The 27,435-nt window shown below is 43.1% G+C and overlaps 1 protein-coding gene and 1 long non-coding RNA gene across 4 annotated transcripts in view; one reads left to right on the forward strand and one right to left on the reverse strand.

Moving 5' to 3' along the window:
- PPP2R2B (protein phosphatase 2 regulatory subunit Bbeta) overlaps nucleotides 1-27,435 on the reverse strand; it is a 236,641-nt gene that overhangs the window by 35,120 nt on the left and 174,086 nt on the right. For all 3 annotated transcript variants that reach the window (XM_034780480.1, XM_034780481.1, XM_034780482.1), the window contains 2 exons: nucleotides 27,022-27,187; nucleotides 23,210-23,322 (listed from right to left, as the gene is read on the reverse strand). In XM_034780480.1, coding sequence (XP_034636371.1) covers nucleotides 23,210-23,322; nucleotides 27,022-27,187 — 279 coding nt within the window. The remainder of the gene's footprint in view (nucleotides 1-23,209; nucleotides 23,323-27,021; nucleotides 27,188-27,435) is intronic.
- The window catches only part of LOC117882304, a 37,706-nt gene continuing 36,818 nt past the window's right edge, over nucleotides 26,548-27,435 (forward strand). The window contains exon 1 of the long non-coding RNA XR_004646970.1: nucleotides 26,548-27,109. This is a non-coding gene — a long non-coding RNA (uncharacterized LOC117882304). The remainder of the gene's footprint in view (nucleotides 27,110-27,435) is intronic.

The raw sequence follows: 27,435 nt of genomic DNA on the forward strand, positions 1-27,435 counted from the left end.
CCTATGTGAACACAGTGATGCTCATGGGCTCAGATCTGCCTCTGAAATGGAAATCAATGATTTAGAATCTTTAAAACAATGAGGAGGAGCACTAGTTCCCTTATGGTAGCAAATCCAAAATGGCAATGTGGGCTGGTGGCTTGCCTCTGGCCAATCCATTTTAACGCTATGTGGGTGTTTGAAAAACTCAGTGGTTTGCAAAAGGCCTTCCAGTCATTGTGGCAAATTTACAAAACTGCAGGAGACCTAAAAACTGCCTGGCTCATGTGCTTTGTGTAAGCAATCTGGTGGGCTAAGTCACGAACAATGAATTGCATGGTCCATCTCACAAAACAAAAACTTGGGCCTTATTGTAGAAAAATACAAGTCAGAGGATGGAAAAGGGTGGGATATTTCCCAGGGAATGCCTTACTGCTAAATGATGAACTAGCAATCAGCTGAGCCCTCAAGGGTTAACACATTGTTGTTAATATAACCTCACACTCTACAAAGCAGCATGAATGAATGAAGGGAGGGGAGACAGCATGGCAGACAGAAACGCACACTGTGTGTAAGAGAGAGTCATGTGAATTGCCCCTTTAAGTATGCTGACCCCACTCTAAGTACACTGCCTTTATAAAGAGCTCAGCAAGTTGAGACAGCAGCTCCTGCCAGCAAGCTCCCTCCGAGCTGAGCCCTGTCGTGTGTCCCCCTCCCCATGGAAATGGGGTAAGCGGGGGGCAGGAGCAGGGGGACACCCTGACATTAGCCTCCCCCCCCCCCACCTCCCCTGCACAGCAAGCAAGAGGCTCCGGAGAGCAGCTCTAAGGCAGAAGGCAGGAGCAGCACACGGCAGTGGGGGGAGGGACAACTGAACTGCCGGCAATTGATAGCCTGCTGGGTGGCTGCAGCACAGGGAACTTAGGGGAGCGGGGAGCTGATAGAGGGGATGCTGGTCCACCTTGGTTCCAAGCCCCCACCAGTTAGCGCCAACGGGCTGCTCTTCCTCCAAGCAGTGGACAAAGCAGGCGGCTGCCAAACGACATTATAAGGGAGCATTGTGCAACTTTAAACGAGCATGTTCCCTAATTGATCAGCAACGAAACAACGTTAACCGGGATGACTTTAAGTGAGGAGTTACTGTATAAAGGAATAAATCACACTACAAGAGAAATCACAAAGGAAACTGCACCATTATATAAATATATAAATAAATAAAAGAGCGGATCTGTCACATTTGTGAGAAGTGAAATGGTTTGATATTTCACTTCCATTCTTTTGCTATTTTCTATGGAATGAAAGACGGCCCTTGCTGACAAAGAAGCCATTGCCTCCCTGGAAACAGTCGTGAATGTGTGACAGTTTCTGATTGGCTTCAGGCTGTAGTCTCAAGAGAAGACAGGGTGGTCTAGTACTTAGGACACTGAACTGGGAGTCAGGACACCTGCATTCTAGTCCCAGCTCTGTCACTGTCCTGCTGTGTGACCATGGGCAAGTCACTTCACCTCCCTGTGCTTCCGTTTCCCTTCCTACCCATTGGTTATACATTTAGACTAGAGTATAAGCTTACTATGCATTTGTACGGTGTGTAGCACAATGGGGTCCCAATCTCGGTTGGGATTTCTAAGTGCAGCGGTACTACAAACAACACTCATCCACTGGAACATGCGACTCTTCTGCTTTTTACTAAATTCACAAATCTTTATGAAAAATGTGACTGTTCCTTGGTGAAGTTTGCTGAACCAGTATAAATTATGGGGTATGCTGATCACATTGGTAGACGGGTGATTTTAAAACCTTTCCCAGACATGAAGACAAGCTCTGTGTGGCTCGAAAACTTGTCTCTCTCACCAACCGAAGTTGGTCTCATAAAAGCTATTTACTCACCCACCTTGTCTCTCTGATTTTAAAAGTGACAGACTTCTAAATATTTGGGTTATTTATTTATGTTGGCAGAAGGTGAGATTCTGCTCTCAGCGATACCAGCGTCAACCTAGATTAACTTCATGGAAAATCTTGTAATGCAATGGGGTAACTGGATTTACACCAATAACTGAGCATAATCTGGTTCACCATGGTAGCCATTTAAAAAAATTAATACACAATATAGCCTCTTCATTTAGGTAGCCATCTGGCCAATGGCTACCAAACCTCCTTATCTGAGCTGAGGTAATACACTTAAAACAGGTAATAACTGCAAGGAAATAATGCAGCATCTCTGACAGCACTGAGTAATAACAGTAATGTTCACTTCTTAGCGACATCTACTGCAGTCAACTTTGTATGTATAATAGTGTTTACCTGTGAAGTAATCTATGATACTGAAAATGAGTCAGATATCTGAAACCATTATTTTGTTTAATAATTACACTGGATTAACTTGGATATGTGAGGGCAGCTCCCACTCAGCCAGTATTTGCTGCTAGTCACCATGTGAAAATCAAAAGTAAGCCTATGAATTTTAGTGGGTTTACTCCAGAATGACACCTGTGTTACCAAGAGCAGAATTTAGCCCATGACTTCAACAGGAACCTAGCCTGCAAGTGAGGGCAAAATCTGGCCCCATGAAATTAGCAACACTGAAGTTCCCTTTTGTAATGCACGCTAAACCTAACCTTTTATTTAAAACAAAAAAAATATCTAGTCAGATGGCAGCACTAGTTCTTTGGAGCCAAACCCTGAGAGGTGCTGACCATACTCCATCAACGGCGCACCTCTGTGCATTTGGTCCTTGATTTTTATTTTGTAATTCCAAAAGGCACATTCTGTGCTGTCAGCAGCAGAAATAATGGGCCGAAGCAGCCTGGGGATTCATATTTTGCAGACAGAATACGCATCAAAGACTATTTTCATGGCAGACTTACAATTTCACGCTCTCTATGACTTTGTCTTATTGAGCCTTTCTCGTGAAGTGAGAAAAGACACCTTTCCGTGTGAAGATAAACTTGCTATCTAATTACCAGTCCATGTTGCCTATAATTCTGCTGGTTTCATCTGTTTTCCCTAGACATTTCCATCCCCTCTAAACATTACATTTACACTAATGCTATTTCTTCTGTCATTTATTACTTTGGATTTTTTCATGTAATCAAACGCAAGGACAGAAACATCCTAACACATCAAATATTCTTAGGTTTGTCAGGGAGCAGAGATCCTGCGCTGAATTAAACTATGCTGGGCTGTCCCAGGAGGACATGGATCACGCTATGGGAGCGGTGAGATGTTCAGCAGGCTTAGGAATTCTGCTAAGGGAACAGCTACAGTGAAACTCACTCATACAGGCCACTGCAAACTCCATGAACTGAAGGTGGCCTTACTGGGCCCATTCTTTTGAGGTGTGGTGCTTTAGCAAGAAATTGATGGGAGTGAGGACTGAGGGCCCAGTCCTCTAAGGAGCTGGATGCTGGAGCGGAGGCTGCTCAGCTCCTGGCAGAATCAGGAGCGGAGTATGGAGTGCAAAACTGTACACAGCAACCTGAGAATGCACAAAAAAGGACAAAAATCTCTTCTCTGAAGAGCTGGCAAACCAAAGGCCCGACTGGGTGCCAAGCAGTGAGCAGACCAGAACAAGGCAGTGAGCAAAGCGTCCAGGGCCAGTTTCCAACATTTTTGATGTCATATTGTCTCCCAATGGAGCATGGGTGGGCTCTCATCATTAAATAGAAGAGAAAAATCCTTCTGCCAACATACAAAATGGGTAAAACGAAAACAAAAAAAGAAATAGGAGAAAGAGGGTGAAGCCAGGATATCAGTACCTGCCTCTCAATTTACAACATGCTATCAAATACTCAGACATAAGGTACCAATTTCCTAACATTTAATCTTTCATATTATGTTTAAAATAAAGGAGCCAGGAAATCTAAATGTCCATTCCCGGCTCTGCCACTGACTCACTCTGTGCGGTTGGCCAAGTCAATGCATCTCCCTGCCTCGGTTTCCCCATCTATAAAATGGGGATAATGATTCCTACCCACCTCACCTGGGTGCTAGGTGAATTAAATTTACTTCATGCTCTGAAGATGCATTATTCTTCCGCTTATGGATAGGGGCTGGAAGAAATTCAGATTTAGATAAATTTTAATAGAACTTGTTCTCATTTCAAACTGGCCACCTGAGCCTGGATGATAGACGAGAGTCTTTTGATATGCTCTTTACTCTCTATCAGACGGTAGCCACAGTAGCGGTGCACACAATAAAGATGGTAAAGCCGATGCCACCGAGCAGAAGAGGGAGTATGTTTGCTTTAATGAATGTGCTTAGCGCTTCTTGACAGACCTGCCAGCAGGAGTCCTGTTGAGCTTTTCAATTACCATTTCACTATAGAGAAGACTCCTGGCACACCAAATCGCTCCGGCACCAGCACGCAGGCAGGTATTCAGAGCACACCCACAGCTAATGGAATCAAAAGAAAAAATAAAGCAATATTTCATTGTTTGCTAAGATCCAGCCTCCTGTGATACAGCCTAATGCTCCATCGCAGCAACAGCATAATATGCTGTGGGTGGTGGGGAGGAGGATGGGTGTGCGGTAGAAAGGCTAGGCAGGCAGATTGGCACACTGCTCGCATGCCCTATGCAGGCTCCAAAAGCTCCCACTCTTGCTTTTAGTCTGGGTTCTCTGGGGTGCTCTCTGAACAGAGTGAAAAGGATTATTTTCTTTATGTCATCGCTGTATTACACCTACACAGAAATATAAACCTCAGCAGGGAACAGCACTGGAACTGTGCTTGGAAAAATGTTTCATACAGAATGAAGCTACTATCCCCTCTCCCTTTGGGCAAGGTACCACCGACACCACTATCCTGATGGCTCCACCTGAGTGAATGCTTCTAGTGAGTGAGGTTTAATGCAGTTAGCAGAGTGCCAGCCATGCTCTGGACAGGACCTTTACCACTGAGCATCCTTCATACCCTGAGGTTATTTTCTGTAGCTCTAAACTTCCACGCCAGCCCCAGAGCTAGACTGCTGGTGCTCTCAGGCAGGTGCACAGTGGTTGGGCGAGAGAGCCCTTTCCACACTGCACACACCTGCTGAAGGCAGCCAGCATCATGCTTGTGTTTGTGCTCTCTGGAAACGATCCTGCATTATGGAAGCCAATGGGAGCACTGCCATTGATTTCCATGAATGAAGGATCAGGGCCTCTGACATAAGGGGGCAGCCAGACTGGTGCAGTTAAAGGTGCCCAATACGTCAAACAGAGGAGGAACGGGCAGTTAGGGCACGCTCCTGGCACCGCTCCCTTGTGCCTCCCTTCCTCTCTCCAGCATTGGGGGAGCTCAAGCTACTCCACATTAAAGTGTGTCATAGTTACCATCTATCTTCCCCAGGCAGAATGCCTTAAGCAATTACTGCTTGGGCACTACACTTCCCTTCCCTCGCCCCCTACAGTGCTCCAAGGCTCTCACATACCAGCCGAGCTCCTGAGGTGCCTTGAAGAGAAGCTTCCACTAAGAGCTGCTCACCCTCACGCATTTTGAAAGGTTTCTTCCCCTTTGGTTCACTGTTCTTTGACCCTCATGTTTCCTTTCCCTTTGTTGTTGCTGCTGCTGCTTTGACTTTATGCACTATCGAAGTCTTATTTACATCCGCTGGATATTTCTACTCTCAGCATCTGCCTTCATCCCACATATAGGGTAAAACCCCGCTCATGTTATTTACACAAACAATCTCCCTGAAGACAGTTAGCAGGATTTGGCCCATAAATACTGCTCTTAATCAATGTCACCCCACATACACTTTCTGCTCAATACGTTCCCCCCTGTGCCTAAAGAATTCTCCTGCACAACGGTCTGTTCCACTTGGACACAGTCCCTATTTCCCCACGTCTCCTGTTTTGTCCCTGGCGACATTGCATCACGCAGGGCTGAAGTTCTCACGGCCTTAACAGGAGCTGTCCAGAAAGTAAAAAACATCCTGATTCATGAATAAAAGCATCACGTTTGGTTTGCTGTCATTCATGGGGTCATGTGATTTTTGGCAACTGCCAGGTATTTGTGAAACTGTTTGCGAATGCCAAAAACGTTGTGAATCTTAGTGTGGGAACATTCATTCATTCCAAAATTTCTACCAAGAAGTGCCATATTAGTTTTTCCCTGGTTTAAAAAAAAGTCAGTCATCCAATCAGAGAACAGCAGCAGTACCATGTGACTTAAGGGACCAATCACACAATAAAGACAAACAACTCACAGGCCAAAATGTATTTGTCACAACTACTCAGAAAATACTTATGAATAAAAAAAATCACGCTCATGGTGATCAGTATCAGTTTGCAAACTACCCTACCTAACAGAGGTTACATTCATAGCAAGTATTATTAAAACAAAACAAAAATATTTCAAACCATTCAGGATTTCTCATTTCCTGTGCACGCTAGCATAATATTTTTTTTAGCTCCGAGTTCTTCTTTAATTATTATAGTTATAGATTATTTTTACTGTATGTTTCTTCAAGTTATGAAATGTGAGACGTTTACAGCTACCTGGGCTAGAAAATAGAGCATTTTTATTATTTGAGGGTAAAGATCTGGAATTCTCAATCTCAGCTTTATGGACTGCTTAGAATTTCATTCCCCTGAAGGGCATGATTCTTTCAAATGATCTCACTCATATATTTTCCCATCCCAGAAGAGCCAATGTCATTTTAAACCCATCCACCAGATTTATAGTGTTTCTCTCTTCTGATAATCAGGGAGAATTATGCAAAGGCATAGTTGTGTTATCAAACACAAATTCACAGCAATCTAATTCCATTTGATAATTCTCCCTGGCACATTGTTTTTACAGTATGCCTAGACATAGATACCGACAGTGTAATTGCTGTGGAAAAACAGATGAAGAGGAAAATCTTCTGGAAGGTCAATTCTGGTCATCAGTGCTTCAAGCCGAATTTACAAATATTAAAATGGATGGATAATGAGTTTGCATTGGAGAAGAAAGAACCCAGCTCATGACCTGGGCAAATGAGGGGGGAGGAAGGAAAGGGGTGAGCAAAGAGGCAAAATAACCTCCTTTTTTCTTTTCAGCAACCTGAAGAGTCAAACGGCCAGAGATCTAACTAACCCCTACATGCTGCTTCTATGGTCTACTCTTGGTTCAACAAAGGATTAAGACTGGAAGGAAGATATTACAATTTTTATTTTACAAAATTAATTCAGCTGCTAAAAAACACACCAGAATCACTCAACTCTCAAACTACAAGTATGGATTGTGGTGTCCTGGTCGAATTCTCAAACATCTTCTACCTGCTGATACCTGAATCCCACCCTTGTGGCTTCAATTGTAAATAACACTCTTTATTCCTGAGGTAACAGCTAAACAAACAAGCAGCTAAGAATCAGTGACACTGGGGAATGCCGCCACGCCTCCTTTCCTCCAGCCACATCTCTTTGCAAAGTGGCTGTGCCACACCAGAAAATCTGGCCCTGACTTTTTTTTCCTTTATAAACTAACAGTATTTAATGAGCAACAAAAAGTAAGTAAATCCTAAAGAGTGCACTCCATAAGACAAAAGCACAATCCAGATGGTTGGCAGTGGGCTAATAGCAGAATAATGGACTGTCCTCCTTGAGACTGTATGTGTCAGTGCGAGTCTGATACTGTCCCACTAGGGCAGAGGTGGGCAAACTACGGCCCACATCCGGCCTGCGGGACTCTCCTGTCCGGCCCCTGAGCTCCTGGCCCAGGAGGCTGGCCCCCGGTCCCTTCCCCACAGCCTCAGCTCGCTGTGCCGCCGGCACAATGCTCTGGGTGGTGGGGCGCTTGCAGAGCCCGGCCTGACCCGGTGCTCTGTGCTGTGCGGTGGCGTGGCTGGCTCCAGCCAGGTGGCACGGCTGCTTGTCCTGGTGCTCTTGGTGGTGGCGGCTGTAGCGCCACCAGCCACCGGTTCTCCAGGCAGCGCAGTAAGGGGTCGGGGGGAGTTGGATAGAGGGCAGGGGAGTTCGGGGTGGTGGTCAGGGGCGGGGCGGTCGATAGGGGGCAGGATGGTCAGAGGGCAGGGAACAGGGGGGGTTGAATGGGGGCAAGGGTCCCGGGGGAGCAGTCAGGAAGGAGAGGGGGGTGAGATGGGGCAGGGAGGGCAGTCAGGACAGGGGTTCCGAGGATGGTCAGGGGACAGGGAGGGGTGGATTGGACAGGGGTCCGGGAGGGGGGCATCAGGGAAATAGGGGGGTTGGATGGGGCAGGAGTCCCGGGGGGGGGCATCAGGGGGCGAGAAGCGGGGGGGGGGAGGGAGTTGGATAGGGGTCAGGCCACGCCTGGCTGTTTGGGGAGGCACAGCCTCCCCTAACTGGCCCTCCATACAATTTCAGAAACCCAATGTGGCCCTCAGGCCAAAAAGTTTGCCTGCCCCTGCACTAGGCCTAAAGAAATGAGACCACCTAAGATTGCATTTTGAGCTCAACTGAGCATGCAAATACTGCACACTGAACTGTTTTAGAGCAATGTAGGTAACAAGCGCAAATGGGGAAATCTTTTTTTCAATTATTTTTGTTGCAGTGGTTTGACAATGATCTGATCATTTGAAATTGATTAGTTCTGCCACATGCATTTTATAGCACTTCATTATTTTTAAAAAGCCAAACGGTTCAAATTACCCTGTTTGTCATTTAAATGATAATGTTTTTGAGACTAAAAAAAATACAAATCTCTGTGCTGTGGAATAAATACTCTGACACCAGAGACAAAGCCCCAGTGCTGGCAGCATAACAATTTTTATCCACAGCACCATTTTTTCTCTCTCCACATTAAACTGCAGATGCTTGAAGTTGCATACAGAACTGTGCATGGTATGAGGAATAAAGTACAAATTCTCCAAGAAACTGTCCCCAGAAGCCAAGGAATTTGCATGCTTTTGCAAGAAGGAAGTGTTATTATATATGAGATTTTACGATAGATTTTGTTGAGGTTAAAAGAATGAAATGATAGGTCTTATTCAGAGATGGCTTCATAACAACAACAAAACGCCAGGGGAGAAAATGCATGTGCTGACCACAGCTATGTAGCAACTTTGACTTTGAGATTAACTAATCGTAAAGGGTCTATTTTCCCATCAATGTGGGTGGATATATGGGCGCAATATATATAAAATAGACTTTCATTCATTTTTTTACGGGGTTTTATTTTAGTGCTCCTGAAAAAAAATGCTGGGCTGAGAGCCCTGGAGACTGAACTCTGTTTTCCACAGAAGAGGGAAAGCACAGATAAATGCAGTTCTTGTTTTTCTCTGAACCACAACCCAAAGTGGAGGGATCCCCTCAAAGGATGCAGTGGGAGTTCCACCGATATTCAGACCCTGTTCTCTCTTCTGAGATTGCTAGCAAGCATGCAGACTGTGATGGAGTTTTGTGTTGCAGAAACTTGGCCTTTAGGGACTGCACCAAGATCACCCAACTAAGATCACATGCTACAGATCACTAACTGCTGTGGAAGCAGAGAAAGAACTGACAGGAAGGGGATGCAATGCATGACAGTTCGTTAGCAAGAGTCAGGCTAACTGTAACCCTAGTAACGCGAGATTTGTAGAAGCGACGAATGTGTGAGGCGAGTGGGAAAGAACTGTGTGAGAAGCTGTTGCGACCTTGTGTAGATAATACGGACTGTAGACTAAGAGTCTACATTAGTGACCAAAACAAGATATCAGAATGACCTAGGTATAAACAAAATGCAGCTGTTGCTCATTATTGTCTGTAACAAAAGGTATAAATGCTTGCTGTAATTGTTTACCTGTTGAGAGACCTGTTTAGCTCTCTCCCTCTATGCAATTGATAGAGAGAAAATAAAGCATCTGACTTGCTGTACCCAAACAAAAAGTGAGAACTGTGTTTTTCTCCGACACTGCCATCAGATAGAAATGAAGTTCACTCATTATTATACTGGAGTAGACTACAGAGACCTCAAGCAACAGGCTCCTTATCAAATTAATATCCCCTGACCAGCCAGCTGTTAAGAGCCCAGACACTGTTAAAACATACTAAGCCAAATTCAAAGACAGAGTTACAAATATATAAGTGTAGGTTGCTTACAAGGATGTAAATCCAATTTGGGATCCAAGGTGTAGAACATGCAAGATGAGCCAGGTTTAAGCCTTGGGCACAGTGAGACTGGGGGAAGAGGAAAGAATCTGTATAGGGCAGGGAGCAGTTACAACCACATGTGACAGGCATGTGAGGAAAAAAGTTTAAACAACTGCTCACACAAAGGAGACTGCAATGCCGTCTGGAATGCCCATGTGGGATTCTCAGGGACAAATTCACTCCTGGTGTAACTCCACTAAATAAATGGAATTGCATCTTTGGAGCTCCCTAGGCCACCAGGGGTGGAGAGCGCTTGCAGAGGCACTGGAGGCAGTTATGAGCAACAGCAATCTCTCGGCTCAGTTGAGTGCAACACCAAAGATTCTCCTAAGGGAATCCCATCTAATCCTCAGCCAGAATCATGGTGGCCTGGATGAGGGGACTTGAGTGAAGAATGCAGTATACATCCATAGACAGACAGAGGATGAGAGGATGAGGTGCTCTGTAAGGAAAGAATGAGAAGACATGGCTCTGGCTGCGCAGGAATGCCTTAACAAAGGTACATACATTGAAAAGAGGCTTTTCTTCAAGTGAAGATGCAAGTGAAACAGAAATGTGCAAGTCACCTCCCCTGCTGGCAGGGGAATATCCATCTCACTGTGACGGAGCAGTCAATAGTCCCGTTTTATTTTAAATCTATTTCTTGTTCACCCATCTCACCCATCTCTCTAGATTAGCCAGACCTGTATTCTCATTGTTTTATTCGAACAGACTTTTGATTTCTTCCATGGGCCCCAGAGGATTTCACTCGCAAAAGGGAAGCTTTCTGGCATATTTTAAATGTAGGAAAGGAGATCGCATTCCTCCTAGAATAGGAAAACCAAACTGCAGCATCAAGCAGAATGAAACCAAAAGGTTCCATACACTCTTTGTACAGCTGGTTTGTTAGAGAGGCGTCCTGCTCTGGAGAATAACATTGTGAGTATGGATATAATAAAATAAGAATCATCCTAATTTACCCATGCTATGCTAGCTTTCAGTAGCACCATGCTGCACTCTTTTTTTGAGACAGACCCTGGGAATGAGAGATCTGGTCCAGAGAAAATAAGAACCAACCATGGCCCATCATTTGTAAGGACACTTAATAGGTGTAATAAAAGAATACCCCTCAGAAGGAATGCTGCAACCAGCAAGTCCTTTTGTTTGACACAATGATCCTTTGCTGTTACTGCTCTTAGATTAGCCGTTCACATACAATTTGGACGGTTAGTAAATGGCAGGGAAATAAATGACTCAAATTATGACAACAGATGACTCAAAATTATACCAATGGCACTCGTCTCTATCTTCCCTCAGGATGGCAGGCTCTAGTCCCCTCTGCCTTGATCTTGGACAAAATCCTGTTTAAAAGGGGAACTGAAGAATTTTTAACAAGGTTCCACACTGCTAGCCAACCTTAGAGATGACTTTTATTTTTTTGGTATCATATAGAAAATTGAGGTTGTGATTTATACTTTTCGAGCCTTTTTGACATGTGCTGTATCTTGGGTTTCTTCAAGGCTCAGAAACTAATCGGAAGCTTATCTTTCCCTTTGTGTAATGGCAAGCGGTCAGCTTCCATGACCCTCCAAACAATTTAATAAACGACACCGTTTCACCTCAGAGACGGAATGTCTTGATATTCCGGGTGTTCAGTCAGGGCTAGCCCCTACACGCAGCACATGCTGAAGTGAGACTGATGGCTACCCTTGCTGAACTGATAGGACTCCTTTTATTTCATTAAATTAAAAATGCCCAGTATCCATCAGGATGGTCCCTTATTTCCACAGAGCACCATTGTGGCAGCTAAGATGCAACTGTTCAGGAGTATCTTCCGTCTCGCTAGCGAAAGCTGAGTGAATTACGAAGACGACCCACCGCATCTTCTCGTCACTAGCAGGCTCCACTCCACAGCCAAGTTTCAAATAGGCAGTTGTGAGCCGGCAGACCAGGTGCCAGCTCATGCCAAGGCCCCGGGCCTCACTGAACACTGATAAATGCGTAGATGGAAACCAGTCTGGCTTACCTGTGGGTTAGCATAGTTAAAAAGGATATTAGTGTTATAAGAATGTGTTTAGCGTTTAGACTTGATGAAATGCTTTATATTTGTACCCCATGCTACAAGCTAGTACTTACGAGTTGGCTCTATAACTGTATTAATGTTTGTTCTGAAGCAATGTAACTCACCAAACAGGAAAAAAAACTTCACCTACTGCAAAATGTTGGATTCCTGCCGAAGGCGTTATCTCCTGTCCATCAGGAAGGACTACTGAATCCAAATGGGCCATCGTGGAATAAAGACTTTGTTGATTGCTCCCCACACCGACCCATGAAGATGCTAGGTGCAACAGTGCTCATCCCATCATCTTGGATTCTCAGGATGTGGGGATAAAAATTCCTGACCAGAAGGAATTAGGGTCTTATGCTTTCTGGACTCTGAGGGGCAAAGATTTCTAAACACAAGTAAGAGACTCCTAAGCTGCTTGGCTTGGCTTAGCTCCAAGGACATAAAAGAAGCTTCTATCACCTTTTGAACTTAAGATTGTATTTCATTTGGAAAAAGAAATGAGAGTTAACAGTTAGTATGTTACAGGATTGGCTACCAGCATTGCCTTTGGTGTGAAGTTCAAGTTTCAAATTGATCTAGGGGAAGTGATTGGTCCTTTGGGACTGGAAGTAATCTGAATATTTTGTGATCATTGGTGTAAAGTGACCATATAGCACAGAGTCAAGCTTGCCAGGGTGGCAAAACAGACTGGACTGTCCAAGGGGACTATCTGAGACTCCTTGTTAAGGCTGTATAGTGCCTGAGGAGTTTACACTTGTTACTTGGTTGGTGAATTCTAAGTACAGAATTCACACCCAGTGTGGAGTCTGTGCCCTGTTCTGAACAGTCTGCCCTAAGGTTAGTATGATCTCTTGTGAGTCACTCCAGACAGCGTAACAGCAATATCGTACCATAACTCCATTGCTTACTTCCTTCGGGATCTATTTCCTAATATACACCTCTCTCACATCTTCAGGGTTACTTTATGCTTTTTTCCACCCTTAGGCCTTTATTGATGCGCTATGATTTAGAAGACGGTTCTCATCCAGGATTGGATGAGGTGGTACCAACCAATTTCCTGTCTCCACTTTTATCCAAGATATTACTTTTTGGATATGATCTGAGATCATGTCTCACTGGTTGCAAAGCCATTCATCTGGCAGGTCAGCAGATATTCTGCCAAACAGAAGATTGTTCATCTGTTTCTATTGCCTCCCTTCATTTCATTTAAAATCCATGCCTCGACTTTGATCTTTAGACCAGAAGGGAGCATTGTGCTCCATTAGTCTGGCCTCCTGCAAAACACAGGCCCTGCGAAGTCTCTCAGAAACTCCTGCACTAAGCTCAATAACTTGTGGTAGGATAGCTTTCTTTGCACGGCTGTCCCACTGAAGGGGAAGTGATCTTGTTATCTATGACATTCATCTTTCCTTGAAATGACTGGCTGATTCCTCCTTTAGAGGTGTAAGAGTCACTTGCACTTCTTCTGAATCTCTAATTGGGGTCAAGCACTCACTTGGATTATTAGACATCCACTCGCAAGTCTTGTTTGGATTTTCTGCCAAATCAGCTGACAGGTCACAATACTATAAGTAAGGTAATAAGATTGGGGTTCTGGGCTCCAGTTGAACAAAGATGAACATAGCTTGGATATTGTGGGGGAAAGGCTTTTAATGGCTTGGTCAATGGGAGAATGGAAGAGTTTGCTGAATTAAGCCATTGTGGAACACTCAGTAGAAGTGGACAGCAAGGGGAATGTCTTACAACCCCAAAGTGAAGGGAAACTGAACTGTATCCTACAAATGTAAAGAGGTGAATAAAAAGTGAGATAAAAAGTGCTTTCAGCCCCATCAAAACCAACTTAGAGCTGGTCAACATTTTTCTAACTTTCATTTTTCAATGGGAAATATAATTGATTTTTTCCGAAGAATATTCATAATAAATTCATCCTATTTTTCCCACTAGCTATAGAACTTGTTGAAAATGTTCAAAACTAGAAAATTTTGTGAGAACAAATGGAAATTGAAGTTTTTATGAAAAATGTCCCCATTTTCCACCCAGATGTCTGCAGTTAAACTATCAGCATGAAACTTCACATAAACATTACCATTACAAACCCTCTTGCTTGGAGCAGGCCAAGGAAGATGGTACCAGAGACTCTATGTTAGCCTTTGGGTTTGTCTACACGGCACCGTAGACTGGTCTTTGTGGTGTGAATTGCAGAACACTCTAATGTATAGTGCTCTAACTGCCCCGTGTAGACTCTGCTGTTGCAAACTAAAAGATACCTAGTTCCTGTCGATGCAGTACAGTTTCATATGTTTCATTTCCTCATATGCCGTACACTACCTCATGGGTCATGCACCCTGCTCAATACTCCCTTCTTTTGTCTACCTCTTCCATTCGCAGACGTATGCCCTTTTTTGCACGGCTCACTATGCTTAAACCAGCCTCCCTCTATTTGTGTACCAAGTGACCTCTTGCCTTCAGATTTCTCATGTTGTAGGCTTACTCTCTTCCCTCATCTCCTCTGACTCTCTTCCCACCCTCACTCCTAATCCTCAATTGAGTACTGTGCCAGCACAATTAGAACAAAAGTTCCTTGAGGCAGGGATCTTGTCTATTTCTTTGCTTGCATAGCAGCATATATTCTGACAGGTTAGCGCATTATAAATTAATGATAATGGTAATAATAATAATGAGAGCAATCTGCTGCTGGTTGAATTCCAATTCTAATCTTAACATACACATTTGGGCAAATTATCCATTCCCTGCATCCCTCTCCCCAAGTAAGCACTGTTCACACTAGACTACTTGAGACTGACACTTAACTACTAGCCTCATAACCAGAAAATGATAAAAATTCAAGCTGAAAGAGCGATTATGTCTCACCTTTGCCATTCTCTGTGGCCAAAACAGGACCGCAACCCTACAACACACTCTTAAATGCTTTGAACAGCTGTGGTTTAAATTTGTGCAGTGACGGGTTTTCTACTAAATCTACTGAGAGGCTATTCCACAGCTTAATACACCTTGCTCTTAGAAAACGTTTTGAAATATTCTTGCTTCAATTTTCCATGTTTCATCCCATGGCAACCCCTTTCCCTACCATCAGAATCATTCCTCCCTAGATTGGGGGGGAAGTTTGATGGGGCTGTAATGGGATGAAATTTAAATATGGAAAATTTAAGCAGAATACTTCAAAACTTTTTCTAAGAGCAAGGGTAATAACCCTGGTATTTGCTGAATGGTAACTGGCCAGTCCTAGTTACACCATTCAGTGATCCTGACATTTTCTCTGAGGCCCCAATCCCACAACTCCATCCATGTGGGCAGAGCTCCCCCCCGGGTCTCAGTGAAATTCTAGCACTCTGCACGGATGACGGGGTCTACCTGCGCACATCCAGGATCGGGACCGCGGTCAGATTCAAAACAACAATTAATTAGCCTTCTTGTGGAATGCACACACATTTTGTATACAAACACACGATCCTCCTAAACAGTTATCTGACTGGCACTCTGAAAAGTGCCAGCAGTCTAAGGGTTAACTAGCAAGACACTAACAGCAGCATTTTAAACCAAAAAATGAAATATTAAGGCAGCATAAGAAACGCAGCCTGCTGCCTTTTCATTCCCCCCCACCCCCCAACATCAGATAGTCTGTACCACAAAATGAAACCTAGGAGCTGTTTCTGCCCCAGATAATTCCCCCCTCCCCCCAGTTTTGATCATCAAAGGAGACAGAAAGTGTCTAACTGAGCACAGCACCCCAGGGGGATATTTGCAACCTTCTCCTTTCTAGCAGGAAGGATAGTTAAAAGTGGGAAAATTCCTATAGTGAAGCTGCAGTTGAAGGTTGATTTGCAGTGTGAGAAGATCAAAGCACACACAATTTAACGAGATTTAAGCCCTGGATATTATTTGTGTTAATTATTTCTTGCAAACATCCCATAGCATTGGTAGAAATGTATATATACAGGACCACTTTCGAGAGTTCTTTGATGATGCAAAATTAGATCCCCATTCAGGCTTTGTCTACACTGCCAACTGAACAACAAAACTTTTGTTGTTCACAGGTGCTTAAAAAAAGCCCCACACCCCCGAAAGACAAAAGTTTTGCAGTGGCAAGTGGCAGTGTAAACGGCTCATTGTCGGCAGGAGCGCTCTCCTGGCGAGAACGCAAACCCCGCTCGTAGGGGGTGGACGTATTTCGTCTGCAAAAGTGCTGACAAACAGCATTTACATGGCCCGACTTTTAGTAACACGGCCGAATCGCTAAAAGCAGTGTAGTGTAGACAAAGCCTCACTGGCCAAAGGGCTCTACAGCCATTAAACCAGGGTGTGTAGCTAAATAAGCAGAACGCCTTATAAAAACAAAAAAGCCACTTTACAGTCTGAGCAGAGTTTCATTATTTCTGGCGCATTATATGGCTTGGAAAGCCCATATAAATAACAATAATTCCTCAGAGAGCAACGCCCCCAAATAAACTGAAATCTTTAGGAGGAATGGGTAAAACATAGTTGCAGCAAGATTTTTTTTAAACCCTTTGGTTGCTGGCTCTGCTGCAGTGGGATCCAGCAGTATACTCTGAAGTGCCAGCATTCCACACTGTTGACTCACATAACTGATTATTAGACAGCAATGAAACAGTTAAATCAATGTAAATATCTGTCTATATAATTATCAGTATATCAGACTCAAAGTGGAGTTTGGTTGACGACTCCCCAATCTTCTACCCTGAGGGAATGATGACATTATAATAACCATACACATAATACTTAGCACTTACATTTCGCTTTACTTCTTCAAAGTGCTGTAAAGTAGTAACTATATGTTCCCAGGGGGTTTCCTGCTACAGAGATCAGGAAATCATAGCAACTTACTAAAAAGCCTGCTTCTAAAGCAGCCAAAACCTCCAGCTTGCTACAGAAAAAAAAAAAAGGTACCAAGTAGAAAACTCATGGAAAAAAAACAAATTAAGACTGAGGCTTGGGAAAAGGTGGGAGGGGTCAGGGACAAGCCAAAATAAAATTAATGTCAACTTGACTTACTACAAGAAAAAAAAATACAATTTCATGTTGCCCTGGCAACATTCACTCACTATCAGCCAATCTCCACTCCTCAGTGTGGCATGGCATAAACAGGCCATCTGAAAATGGCGAGTGTGCTCGCATGGGGGGGGGGGGGTTATTTTCAACAGCAAGAGTCTCCGAAATCAGTAGTGCATGATGGTACTTTTGTACATACTCTGCTCCAATGACAGCCACATGTGATGGAAGGCAGTGCTGGGTGAACCAATGGAGCTAAAAAGCAATACATGTCAAAAAGCTGAAATATAACTTTAGAAATCTTAGAATTAACTTATGGAACTCATTGATGCAGGATATTTTTGAGCCAAATAGCTTAGCAGGATTCAGAAAATGGATTAGGCCAATATATAAATAAGACTAGCATTTGCAGTTATAGTAACCAGAATCAAAATGATAAGGGTTATCAACAATCAAATGTGAAGGCATAAAATGATCACCACACCTGGAGTCAGAAGTAGTTTTCCCCCAGTTGTATAGTTCTTGGCCAGATGCATTATTGGTTTGGGTTTTAACTTTCTCACAAGAAAACTACCAAGGCATATAGTAAAGTGAATGGACCACTGGCTTCTTCATATGTGGCAACACCTCCTTCCTCAGGACTGGGTTTCACTGTTGCATTGGAAGTACCTGGCTTTAGCAATAGGATGTTACTAGAATCTACGGTAGCAGGTCTGTGTCTAAATACATCCAAATGTGGCAAATAGTAGGAAATGGAAACACAAGGAAACTTTGCATGATACAACTTAGTGCATGCCAGATGAAATTCCAAGCGCTCTAGGAGGACCATCAGAGAGCATTAAGAGAAATCATTGACAGCCCCTGCTTTCCCCTGTCTGACAAGTGGTGTGAATGGTTCACAAGAACTAAAAGAAAACCATATGACATAAAATTTACTATCCAGAGAAAATTCACTTGGGTCAGGGAGGGTTTCATTTTTGACAGTGATAAAATACTGACTTCAAAACCGTGAAAAATCCCAGCACCGTATTCCTCCCTTCCTACCCCCAGTCTCTGACCTTTACAGATCTCAAACCTCCAGATAATTTAATGGCAGTTAAAGGAAGGTTACGAAAAGAAAAAGGTCATAACAGAGGAAACTGGGGCTTGCCACAATATCTGGGGAACGCCCATAACTCCAGTAACTGCTGCTGTGTTTCAAAGATTTCCTATTCATTGGAAAAGGTAAAACACTGCCCATTTCAAAAGATGTTTTCATGAGCAATTCTAATGCTGATGAGAACTATGACCAGCACATACTGCAAGAGGGAGCCCATAATGGCTCTCCAGTCTAAAGGCAGGGAAAAGACTGGCTTGTCTGTTCTGCACAGAATAAGATGTGATTTAGTTCACTCTCAGGGTCAAAGACATTTTAATGTGACACATTAATACGAGTCTCATGGCTAAAGCCCATGTAGTGTGCTGACATCGGGCCTTACCCAAAGTCCACTGATGTCAATGGGAGTCTGTGTAACTTTGTCTCTTCAGCTCCCACTGAAGCCAGAGGCAAAGACTGAGCGACAGACAGGCAGATATAATAAAAGGTTCAATACTTTTAAAAACAGAATTTAAGTTGATCTTTGGAGCTAGGCCACATGATCACATATGAGAACCCCAGTATTCAATCAAATACAATCAGATAATGACAGTAATCAATAGTGAAGATAAGCATTGTTATTAGTTTTCATAATCATATCATATAAGTATCCCACTGATCACATGCCAGTATTCACTTGGCCATAGTCAATCACATGTCAGTATCTGCACCTCAGAGAGCCCAGGGAGGGGGGGAAGAGAGAGAAAAGCTTGAGGAATTACTAAGAAAACAGCTCAACAAAGTTAACCCTAATAATGTGGGCTGTTTGTGCGCCACTGTGATCCTGTAATTATATAAGGGGGTTAACTGTGTTTTCATTACCCCAACATTTGTAACAAATATACGAAGAGTGCAGTGATGGGTAAAAATTGCTTACAATCCTCAGCAGTATCAACAAATTACAAATATGACTCTAAACTATGAGTTGGCTAAGGGAGCATTGGGTGTTTGTTCTTCCTAGGCGAGGTCGGCAGTCCAGAAGAACAATGGCTGATGGCAGCTCAACACGAGGACATAGCACTGTGTCAGTGGATGTGAGGAACTGATCTGAAAGCAGCAGACAGAGATTCCACTGTCCTGGGAGCATCCTTTGAATTTTGTCTCTATGAACCTGGGGTCAGAATAGAAACACGTAGATTTTTGCTTCCCCTGTAATAGAAAAGGGGTGCTGTGCCTCCAGATCAAACACTAAATTCACCTTGACCTAACCTCTGAATCAAATGTAACTTAACAGCAGTTTCATAAACTTTATATTGATTTTTCCAAGAAGCAAGCTTCTGCCGAGAACAGTGGGAACTGAACAATGACTCAGACACTCGGGCTCCTATCTTGCTGACCTACTGGACTTTGGGTCCAAATACTTCTGGGCCACATATTGGCACGAAGTTCGTATGTGAATGTACAAGAATGTATGTGGAGCTCATGAGAATGGTAATCTCACAAAGTATTTTTGGTTTGCAAAACCAGTTCAAATAAATTCACAAAACTTTCTTTGCCTCTGTAAATTAAATCTCTGTTGTGTTATTTAAAAACAAAAAAAAACAAAAAAAAACAAACTTTTTTTCTAGCAAACAGGAAATGGGGCTATGTACCTCTACAAAAATTAAACTGGCATAAGTGGGTCCCTGGGGCTAGTAGAATTCCTCTCTCCTTTTTTCAGTTCTCATTTTCTCGCTCTCCATTTTTCCCATTGGATTTCTCTCTCTGCTCCTCTTTTCACAGCCTCTCCCAAATGGAAGGCAAAGCCAGTAAGGTGTGAGTCCAGCTTTCAGACCTACAGCATCCGAGCTGGTGTGACATTAGGCAAAATGAGTTAGCCTATTTCTAAATAATAAATAATAATAATAATCCCAGTTGCAGTAAAATACAAATTACAGGCAAATGGAATGTAGTGAACAAGCTGTCTGTTGCAGAAAAGTACAGTCTGTGTTTGCTCTCTTCATAGCTTATTAGGCCTCTCGATTAGTTGCAGTTGCTTAGAAAGCACTCAGGGTGGACTGTCACCTCTGGGCATTGAGAGGTTGGGGAACAGGAGCTGAGTGAGTGCACCTAAGGCATAAGCAGACAAATCTGCCATATGGAAAAGCTCCACACGGATCTCTCTTTTGCAGATCTGGATGAAATAAACACACTAGCTCCGTGCCTTTGCGCTGCAACCCTGCCTTTCCCACACTAAGTCCATGGCTTTTCTGAGGCATTAAGACACAGAAGAAAGCAATAACTGGAGTAATACCCTTTAATATTGCTTTAAAGCAAAAGCGGTTTCCCCAGCTCTACATACAGAAGGGTTGGGAAGCTATAGAATCTGACATTCAAATCTTGGAGAAATGATTCTAGTGGGCTTCCTAATTTACAGCGTATTGGGTTGGAAATGCTACCTTAAACATAACAACAATACATATAGGAAATAAAATGTTTTCTTGCTCTGGGAAAAAACAACCAAAACGTGCCTACCAGCAAGTAGGAGCAATTCAAAATAGAAGCCATTCATTTCTTAGCAAGGATTAATTAGCTGTCTGGGGTTATTAAATGTTTTCATTGGCCTGATCTGTGATGAAACCGGGAGCTATAAAAGTGAGCCAGAGGTAATCACAGCAACAAATAATATTTTAAACAAAAAACCCTGCTTGTAATGCAAATTCTGACAGTGTGAATAAATTACAGACTGGTCTGGTCTGATTAACAGCACATCAGATGGACTGTTCAGTTGGAGTTTTTAGGCCTACAGTTTAGATCCGGTGTTTTTCTTTTAAATCTCCAATGACAAGCTGAGGTAAATGTGGTCTCGCTCCATGTTTAAACAGAAAGCCTGCTTCACTCTAACTCAGGAATTCTCAAACTGGGGATCGGGACCTCTCAGAAGGTCACGAGGTAATTACATGGGGGGTTGTGAGCTGTCAACCTCCACCACAAACCCCGCTTGCCTCCAGCATTTATAATGGCGTTAAATATATAAAAAAAAGTGTGTTTAATTTATTAAGGGTGTCACACTCAGAGGCTTGCTATATGAAAGGGGTCGCCAGTAAAAAAGTTTGAGACCCACTGGTCTAACTGGCCCTGTGGGGAGCAGAGGATACAAGGAGCTTATCCCCTTCCTCTTTTCACACTCCGGGTCATGGACCAGTCACAGTTTGGTGAGGTTGCAGAACCCCGCATGCTTATGCTGCCTGCAGGGCTAGCCTTCACATAAATGACCAGGCAGGGTGAAGTAAGGACGGGGCCCCTGGCGGTCTGACCCCACTGCTTCAGCCAGCAGACATGGCCAGGCACAGGGAAGAAGTCTTGTACTCATGTAAAAAACAACTGAACGGCAGCTTCAGAGTGCACTCCACAGGAGTCCTGGGAAGAATCCCGACTGAATTAGCTGAGAGGCCCCCGCAGCACCTAAACTCCCCCTGCAGGGCTGTGCCTAGAAGACACAATCTAGCTCTTAGTCTGCACGTTAAAGATCAGAGACCGCTCTGACAATACTGCATCCCCCATGAAGGCCAAATTTACCAACACAAAGATGGACCAGGCGAAATTTGCTACTAAATGCTACAGCTTCCAAACACCAGTCAGTGTTACAGCCCTCACGGCATCACTCCCACCTTGTCTTATGGGGGCTCCCCCATAGCACTCACTGATGCAAGGCTCCTGGACTTTAGGGTGTCAGCTCCAGAAAACCACATCAGACAACAGCTTGGTACAGCACTCAGAAAGGCGAGTGGCGTTCCAGTGACTATGAAGAAAACTGGTTTAATGGATTTTGTACGTGCATCTTCCTTGTAAATGGAAAATGTAGCCTTAGGTGTTTACATTTGATTTGGGAGGCCGGTTTTAATCTCCTTTCACTGGGAGGGAAAACTCAATTACAGAATGTACTTACATTCCAACAACCCAAGTCAAACACTAAGGAAAAAAAAAGAAATGCTTTAACTCCTTCATTGCCAGGCAGGAATACAAGCGTGTGCCAGACATGTTCAGCAGCACAAAAGGCGCAGAGTTTGGACACACGAGGCAGGGGCATACTGGTACCCAGTATGACCAAAGGGGAGAGGATTCTTTCCACTCAGACCTACAGCTCTCTCCAGTAGAGTTGTGTTATTCAGCCTGCACATAAGCTGCAGGATTTATCCCTTAATGATCCATGGGACACCATGTCCTATCACCTGACACTAAGCTGAATTCATTAAAGGCATATCAGAGATGTCTCTGTGTTCGTTTTCACATTTAAAGGAAGAAACAGCATTTCCTATTTATCTTCATTTTTTCATTCAGAATGAATAACTCTCCTGAGAATCTGCAGGTTTCTAGATTTACAGCAGCCACCATGAATACCAGATGGTGAAAAAGGATTTCTGTGAGGTGTCAGGGCAAGTGCGGGGCTATATTCTGGGCTGATGGGGCTCTGAACTAGTCAGCTCATTACTGCAGCAGGCTCCTAGGGAACCTCTGCGATGAGAGAGGGCTGGGCTGCTCTGAACCCAGAACCCACAGGAGGGGGGAAGAAAAGGGAGCCTGCATTCTGCATTTCACCCTGAAGGAAGCCACTGCCAGAGCACCGGTCAAGGTTCTACAGCCAGCTCCAGCTCCATGGCCCTTACTCTATCTTGCCGCCCCAGAGCTCTATTGGCCCTTCTTGTCATGCCTGCAAAAGCAGCCAACCTGGCATCGCAAGCATTCCTGGCTCAAGTATCAACAAAAGCATCCTCAATGTTATTGTAATAACAAACACATCTTTACCAAGACATGGCCCACCACCACCTTGGCTACTTTCCTTATTGTGTTGTACCTCTTCCCTCTCTTCCAGCCTCTCTCTGTCTTTAAATCATGAGCTCCTGGAGGCAGGGACCCCACTGAAGACATGAGGGCATTATGCATGCCACCATAAATAAACCACAGTGACAATTTTCTACCCAAGTTCACATACAAAAATATTCCTTGACCCTTAGGCATCTCAATTAACTCACCCGTAGCATTGTAATCATGGAGGGGTCTCGGAGGCGGCCATCTTCATCTTTAAGATTATAGCCCTCTGGTCTTTTATCTCGTTCACTAACTTTCCATAGCTTCACAGTTTTATCTGGAAGAGCAAGAGAGAGAAGAAGATACAGTTATGCCTGAGTAAATGGACATCCTAAAAGGAATGCCTGATAGAAATGCCAGTGTCACAAAAATTGGTTTAAATGTAAAAAAGGTTCCTGTTTCTTATCTTATCTGAATGAGATCTAGGGACATGGAAAGAATCAGCTCTAAAGAAAGAAACACCGTTTATCATCAACACTTTTTTCCAGGAATATTTGGCCTTCCTATTGCTGCAAGACAACTGCCGACATATTTATTACAAATATAAGAAGATTGTTTGATTCAAACAAGCATTAATAGACAAATTATTTGAGAAGTGATTTCCCAGGGCTCAGCTGCAGAGATTATGACCATAGGTCACATGATTCAGTATGCAGAGTTTAGGATTTATCTAGTACACGCCACAGTGTGTCACTAGAAACTCTAACATGGGCATTGGCTACAAGAGGAGAGAGCTTTTTACATTGTTCTGAGAAGGCAGAAGTCTGCTGAGAAGTTTAATTTAGAACTCCTCACCTACAGACCAAATCCATTTTTTCTCCCATTGCTGCATATTTATATACCTACCACCAAAGTTAATCAAGAGAACACCCTATTATATGATTTTTCCTCCTACAATTTGCAGATTGCATGGCAGTTATCCAGGGGAAACTGACTACTTTCAAGTATGATTTCCAAATTAACTTGGTCCAAATGCTTAAACAAATCACTGAAAACATGTTAAATGCTGATGATACACCACATCTCCATATTGTGTCCCTACTGCCTATTTTATTACTCCTTCTATTCAATCTTATTACTGCAAACTGCCATGATACATGGCAATTCCCAGATTTTAAGGTCAGAAGGGACAATTACAATCATCTACTCTGACCTCTTGCACAACATTTCATTCAATTCCTGCATCAAGCCCAATTGTCCTCTTACAAATAAAGAGAGAATAATATTCATGAGTGCTCTATCCATCATGTCTTTGAATATTTCCAGCAGCCAGTGGAATCATTAACCATAAGTAGTGCTTGTGCAGCTATACACCAGTGTTTAGAGAACAGTGGTCATTTGTGCGTGAACTTTAAAATACCCTGCACACAACGGATGTCAAATTCCATGAGTTTTGTTTTTGTCCATGGGTGGAGACTAGCTCAGGCAAAGAAATCTAGGATGTAATACAGTGAAATATACAGTGATTTAAAGTTCACACTGTGAACACAGTAAAAAGAACACCCCCAGAATGAAGTAAAATCATGTCTGTAATTTACTCAAAAGTCAGTTTCAACTCCCCCTTCCACCACCTTGAACAGAAACTGGCATTTTATTATTGACTGCACATCCAATTTGAATTCCCATACTGCCATCTTTCCTTGGCTTTTTCAACTACTGACATCCCGTTTATCCTGTGCCATGAAGGCTTTTAGGTGAAAGAGCCCCAGGAACATGTGGTCTTTATTCTGAATAATGGTGTTTTCTTTTCCCTTGACTGGCAGAGATTCTATCAGCAGTTTATCATCACTTCCACCAGCTTTAAAACACAATCTTATCATTCATCTTAATTTTCCCCTTTACACAGCAATTTCATTAGACTACCATTAATTTTGTTTTTATTAACCCATTTAACTTCAGGGGGTTTCCCCTCTATAATGTTGGTTTAACAACAAGAACAAAAAGATACAGAATAACATGGGAGTTATTTTTTAAAGAATCATTTTGATATCTTGCAAGCCTCTGAAACACCATCCCAAATGGAAAGATAATATCCCTGTTAATCAAAAAACTATTTAAAAACTCAATTAACAGAACATTATGCTCTATAATTAATCTTCATTGCGTTTCAATGATTCTCCCCTCCAAATGAGTTTAATAAGTCTTTGAATTTTATTACAATGATCAATAGAGTAAATTCCATAATACAAAGTAAGTTGGCTATGGGAGATAATTAGACCCCCTCCTTTTCCCCTGAAGTAATTAAGTCACATCCATCTTAAGGTCCCATTCATCCCACGTAATATCATTGGATCCTCCTGATATTTATCTGAGCATAACAGGAAGCTGCTCAGCTGAACACAGCTGCAAATTGAAAAAAATCAGCTGTAGTTTTTCTTAAAAAAGATTCCAGGATCCAAAAACATAATGAGCGCAATGAATAGTCAGAGGGAAGAAAACTCCCTGTTTAGTGGCAAACGAACAAGTGTGAACTGACTGCAGAACCCTGTGTGAGGGAAATACACATGAAATGTGCATCGACAGCAAATTCTAGCTGGGCTCCTGTTATCCCTATTTAAACTCATGTTTTAGAATAGAATCATTCTTGATTTTTTAAAATTGGATTTTGCCAGAAAGAAGAAGAAGAAATAATAACAAAAGACATTTTCTGACTATTGTCTGTATTGCCATATAGTCGCATATACCAATTCCCTGTGCTTGTGCTTCCTAACGGTCAAACTCCCAAGGTGAGCAAACCAAGAGAAAAAGGGACCAGAGACAGAAAAATGACTTCAAGGCTTTTTAAGCTCTTCTGCCCTGTAGAGGCTGAAGAATTTTCTCACCAAGGTTGGGCTTCAAATGCTGATCTTAGCCAAGCTAGTTAAAATCCAGAGTCACATCACTGGTCAGACATTATCGTACGTGAGACCAGAGTGCAGCCCATTGAATGTATCAAATTCCTAACATGAATATTCCTGGCCCTCCTAATTCTTGCTTCTCCTCCTCCTTTTACTTTATGTGTGTGGATTATGTGGACACCACGGGCCTGATCTTGAGAGGCGTTGAGACCCAGCAACTCTAGCTGAAATCAGGGGTACAAGTAAATATGGTACAAGTACAGACCCCAATAACTGTTTTAAATAACTCCCCTTCTCTATTGTTCTCTCCAGGATCCCAGAAGAATGGTATTTCAATAGGACTTCTCCTCTGTGTAAGTACTACTCAGCATAAGTAAAGGCTGCAAAAATCAGTCCTCCTCCTTTTTTTTTTTTAAACTACTACAAAAAATGTGAAGATGGTTTTCCTGAGGGTAAGGTTTCCCTAATACTGAAGTTATGGATGAAAGAGTCTGTTCCAAAGGTAATGGGAGTTACATGCCTGAACAGAAGGCAGAAAGGAGTTCAAATAGGACAGGCCCCTGGACCAAAACCACAGATACAAAGGGAAGACTGAGGTGCACTAGGGCATGCCCCATTAAATGTTAGTTCAGTGTTTGATCATTTACAAAAATTGACAAGAGTATAACTAAAATTAGAACTAAGAGGTGAACCTTGGTTACTTACCTCAGTCTTCTCTGTTCATCTCCCCACGTTTTTCTCTCTCCTGGGAGAGATTCTTTGGGATGAGGGGTAGCATGGGCCTGCTCCTGTGAGGAGCTGAGCACTCTTAATTCTCCATTAATTTCAAAGGGTGTCAAAGATGCTCTGCTCTTCCCAGGATCAAGACCTAAATAAACGTAAGACCTTAGTGGTCTAGTGATCGAAGAAGAGGGCTGGAAGCCAGGAAAACTGGGTTCTATTTCCATCTCGGCCATTGCTTCACTGAGTGACTTCAGGCAAGTCAAACTCTCCATGCCTCAGTTCCCCCCGCTCTAAAATGGGGGAAATACTTACCTGCCCTGCGGGGGGATTGTGAAGATTTATTTTTTCATGCTGACAAAGCACCATGGAATCCATGGATGAAAGGCAAAGCATTATATATTATTATTGTCACATACCATTGGTGGAGAGAAGGAAGTAGGCTGCATTTTGCTGCGGGAGCCATCGTATTTTATTGATCTTCTCCTCTATCTCTAAACTCTTCAGGTAATCGAACTCGGGTTCATGGCTCTGGAACGTGCTGTAAACATTGTATTCTCCCCTACGATGGGGCTGATTTTTACTCTGCAGGAGTGAGAAAAAAAAATGGTAAAGGGAATTTTGAGAGAGAGAAAGAGAGAGAGCGCAAATTTTCTATTGATTCTTTTGTTCTCTGCGGATTGTTAAGAGATGGGGAATGTGTGATTACGGTGACACATTACAGTTTAGATATCAAAGCCGACACAAGAGATCTTTCCGGCACGATGTATTCTCCTCTTGTGTCAGTTTCTCTGCATGCTGATGATATGAGCAGGAAATGGTGCCTTTGTTTT

Source organism: Trachemys scripta, chromosome 8 (assembly GCF_013100865.1).
Source record: "Trachemys scripta elegans isolate TJP31775 chromosome 8, CAS_Tse_1.0, whole genome shotgun sequence".
Lineage (NCBI taxonomy): Eukaryota > Metazoa > Chordata > Testudines > Emydidae > Trachemys > Trachemys scripta.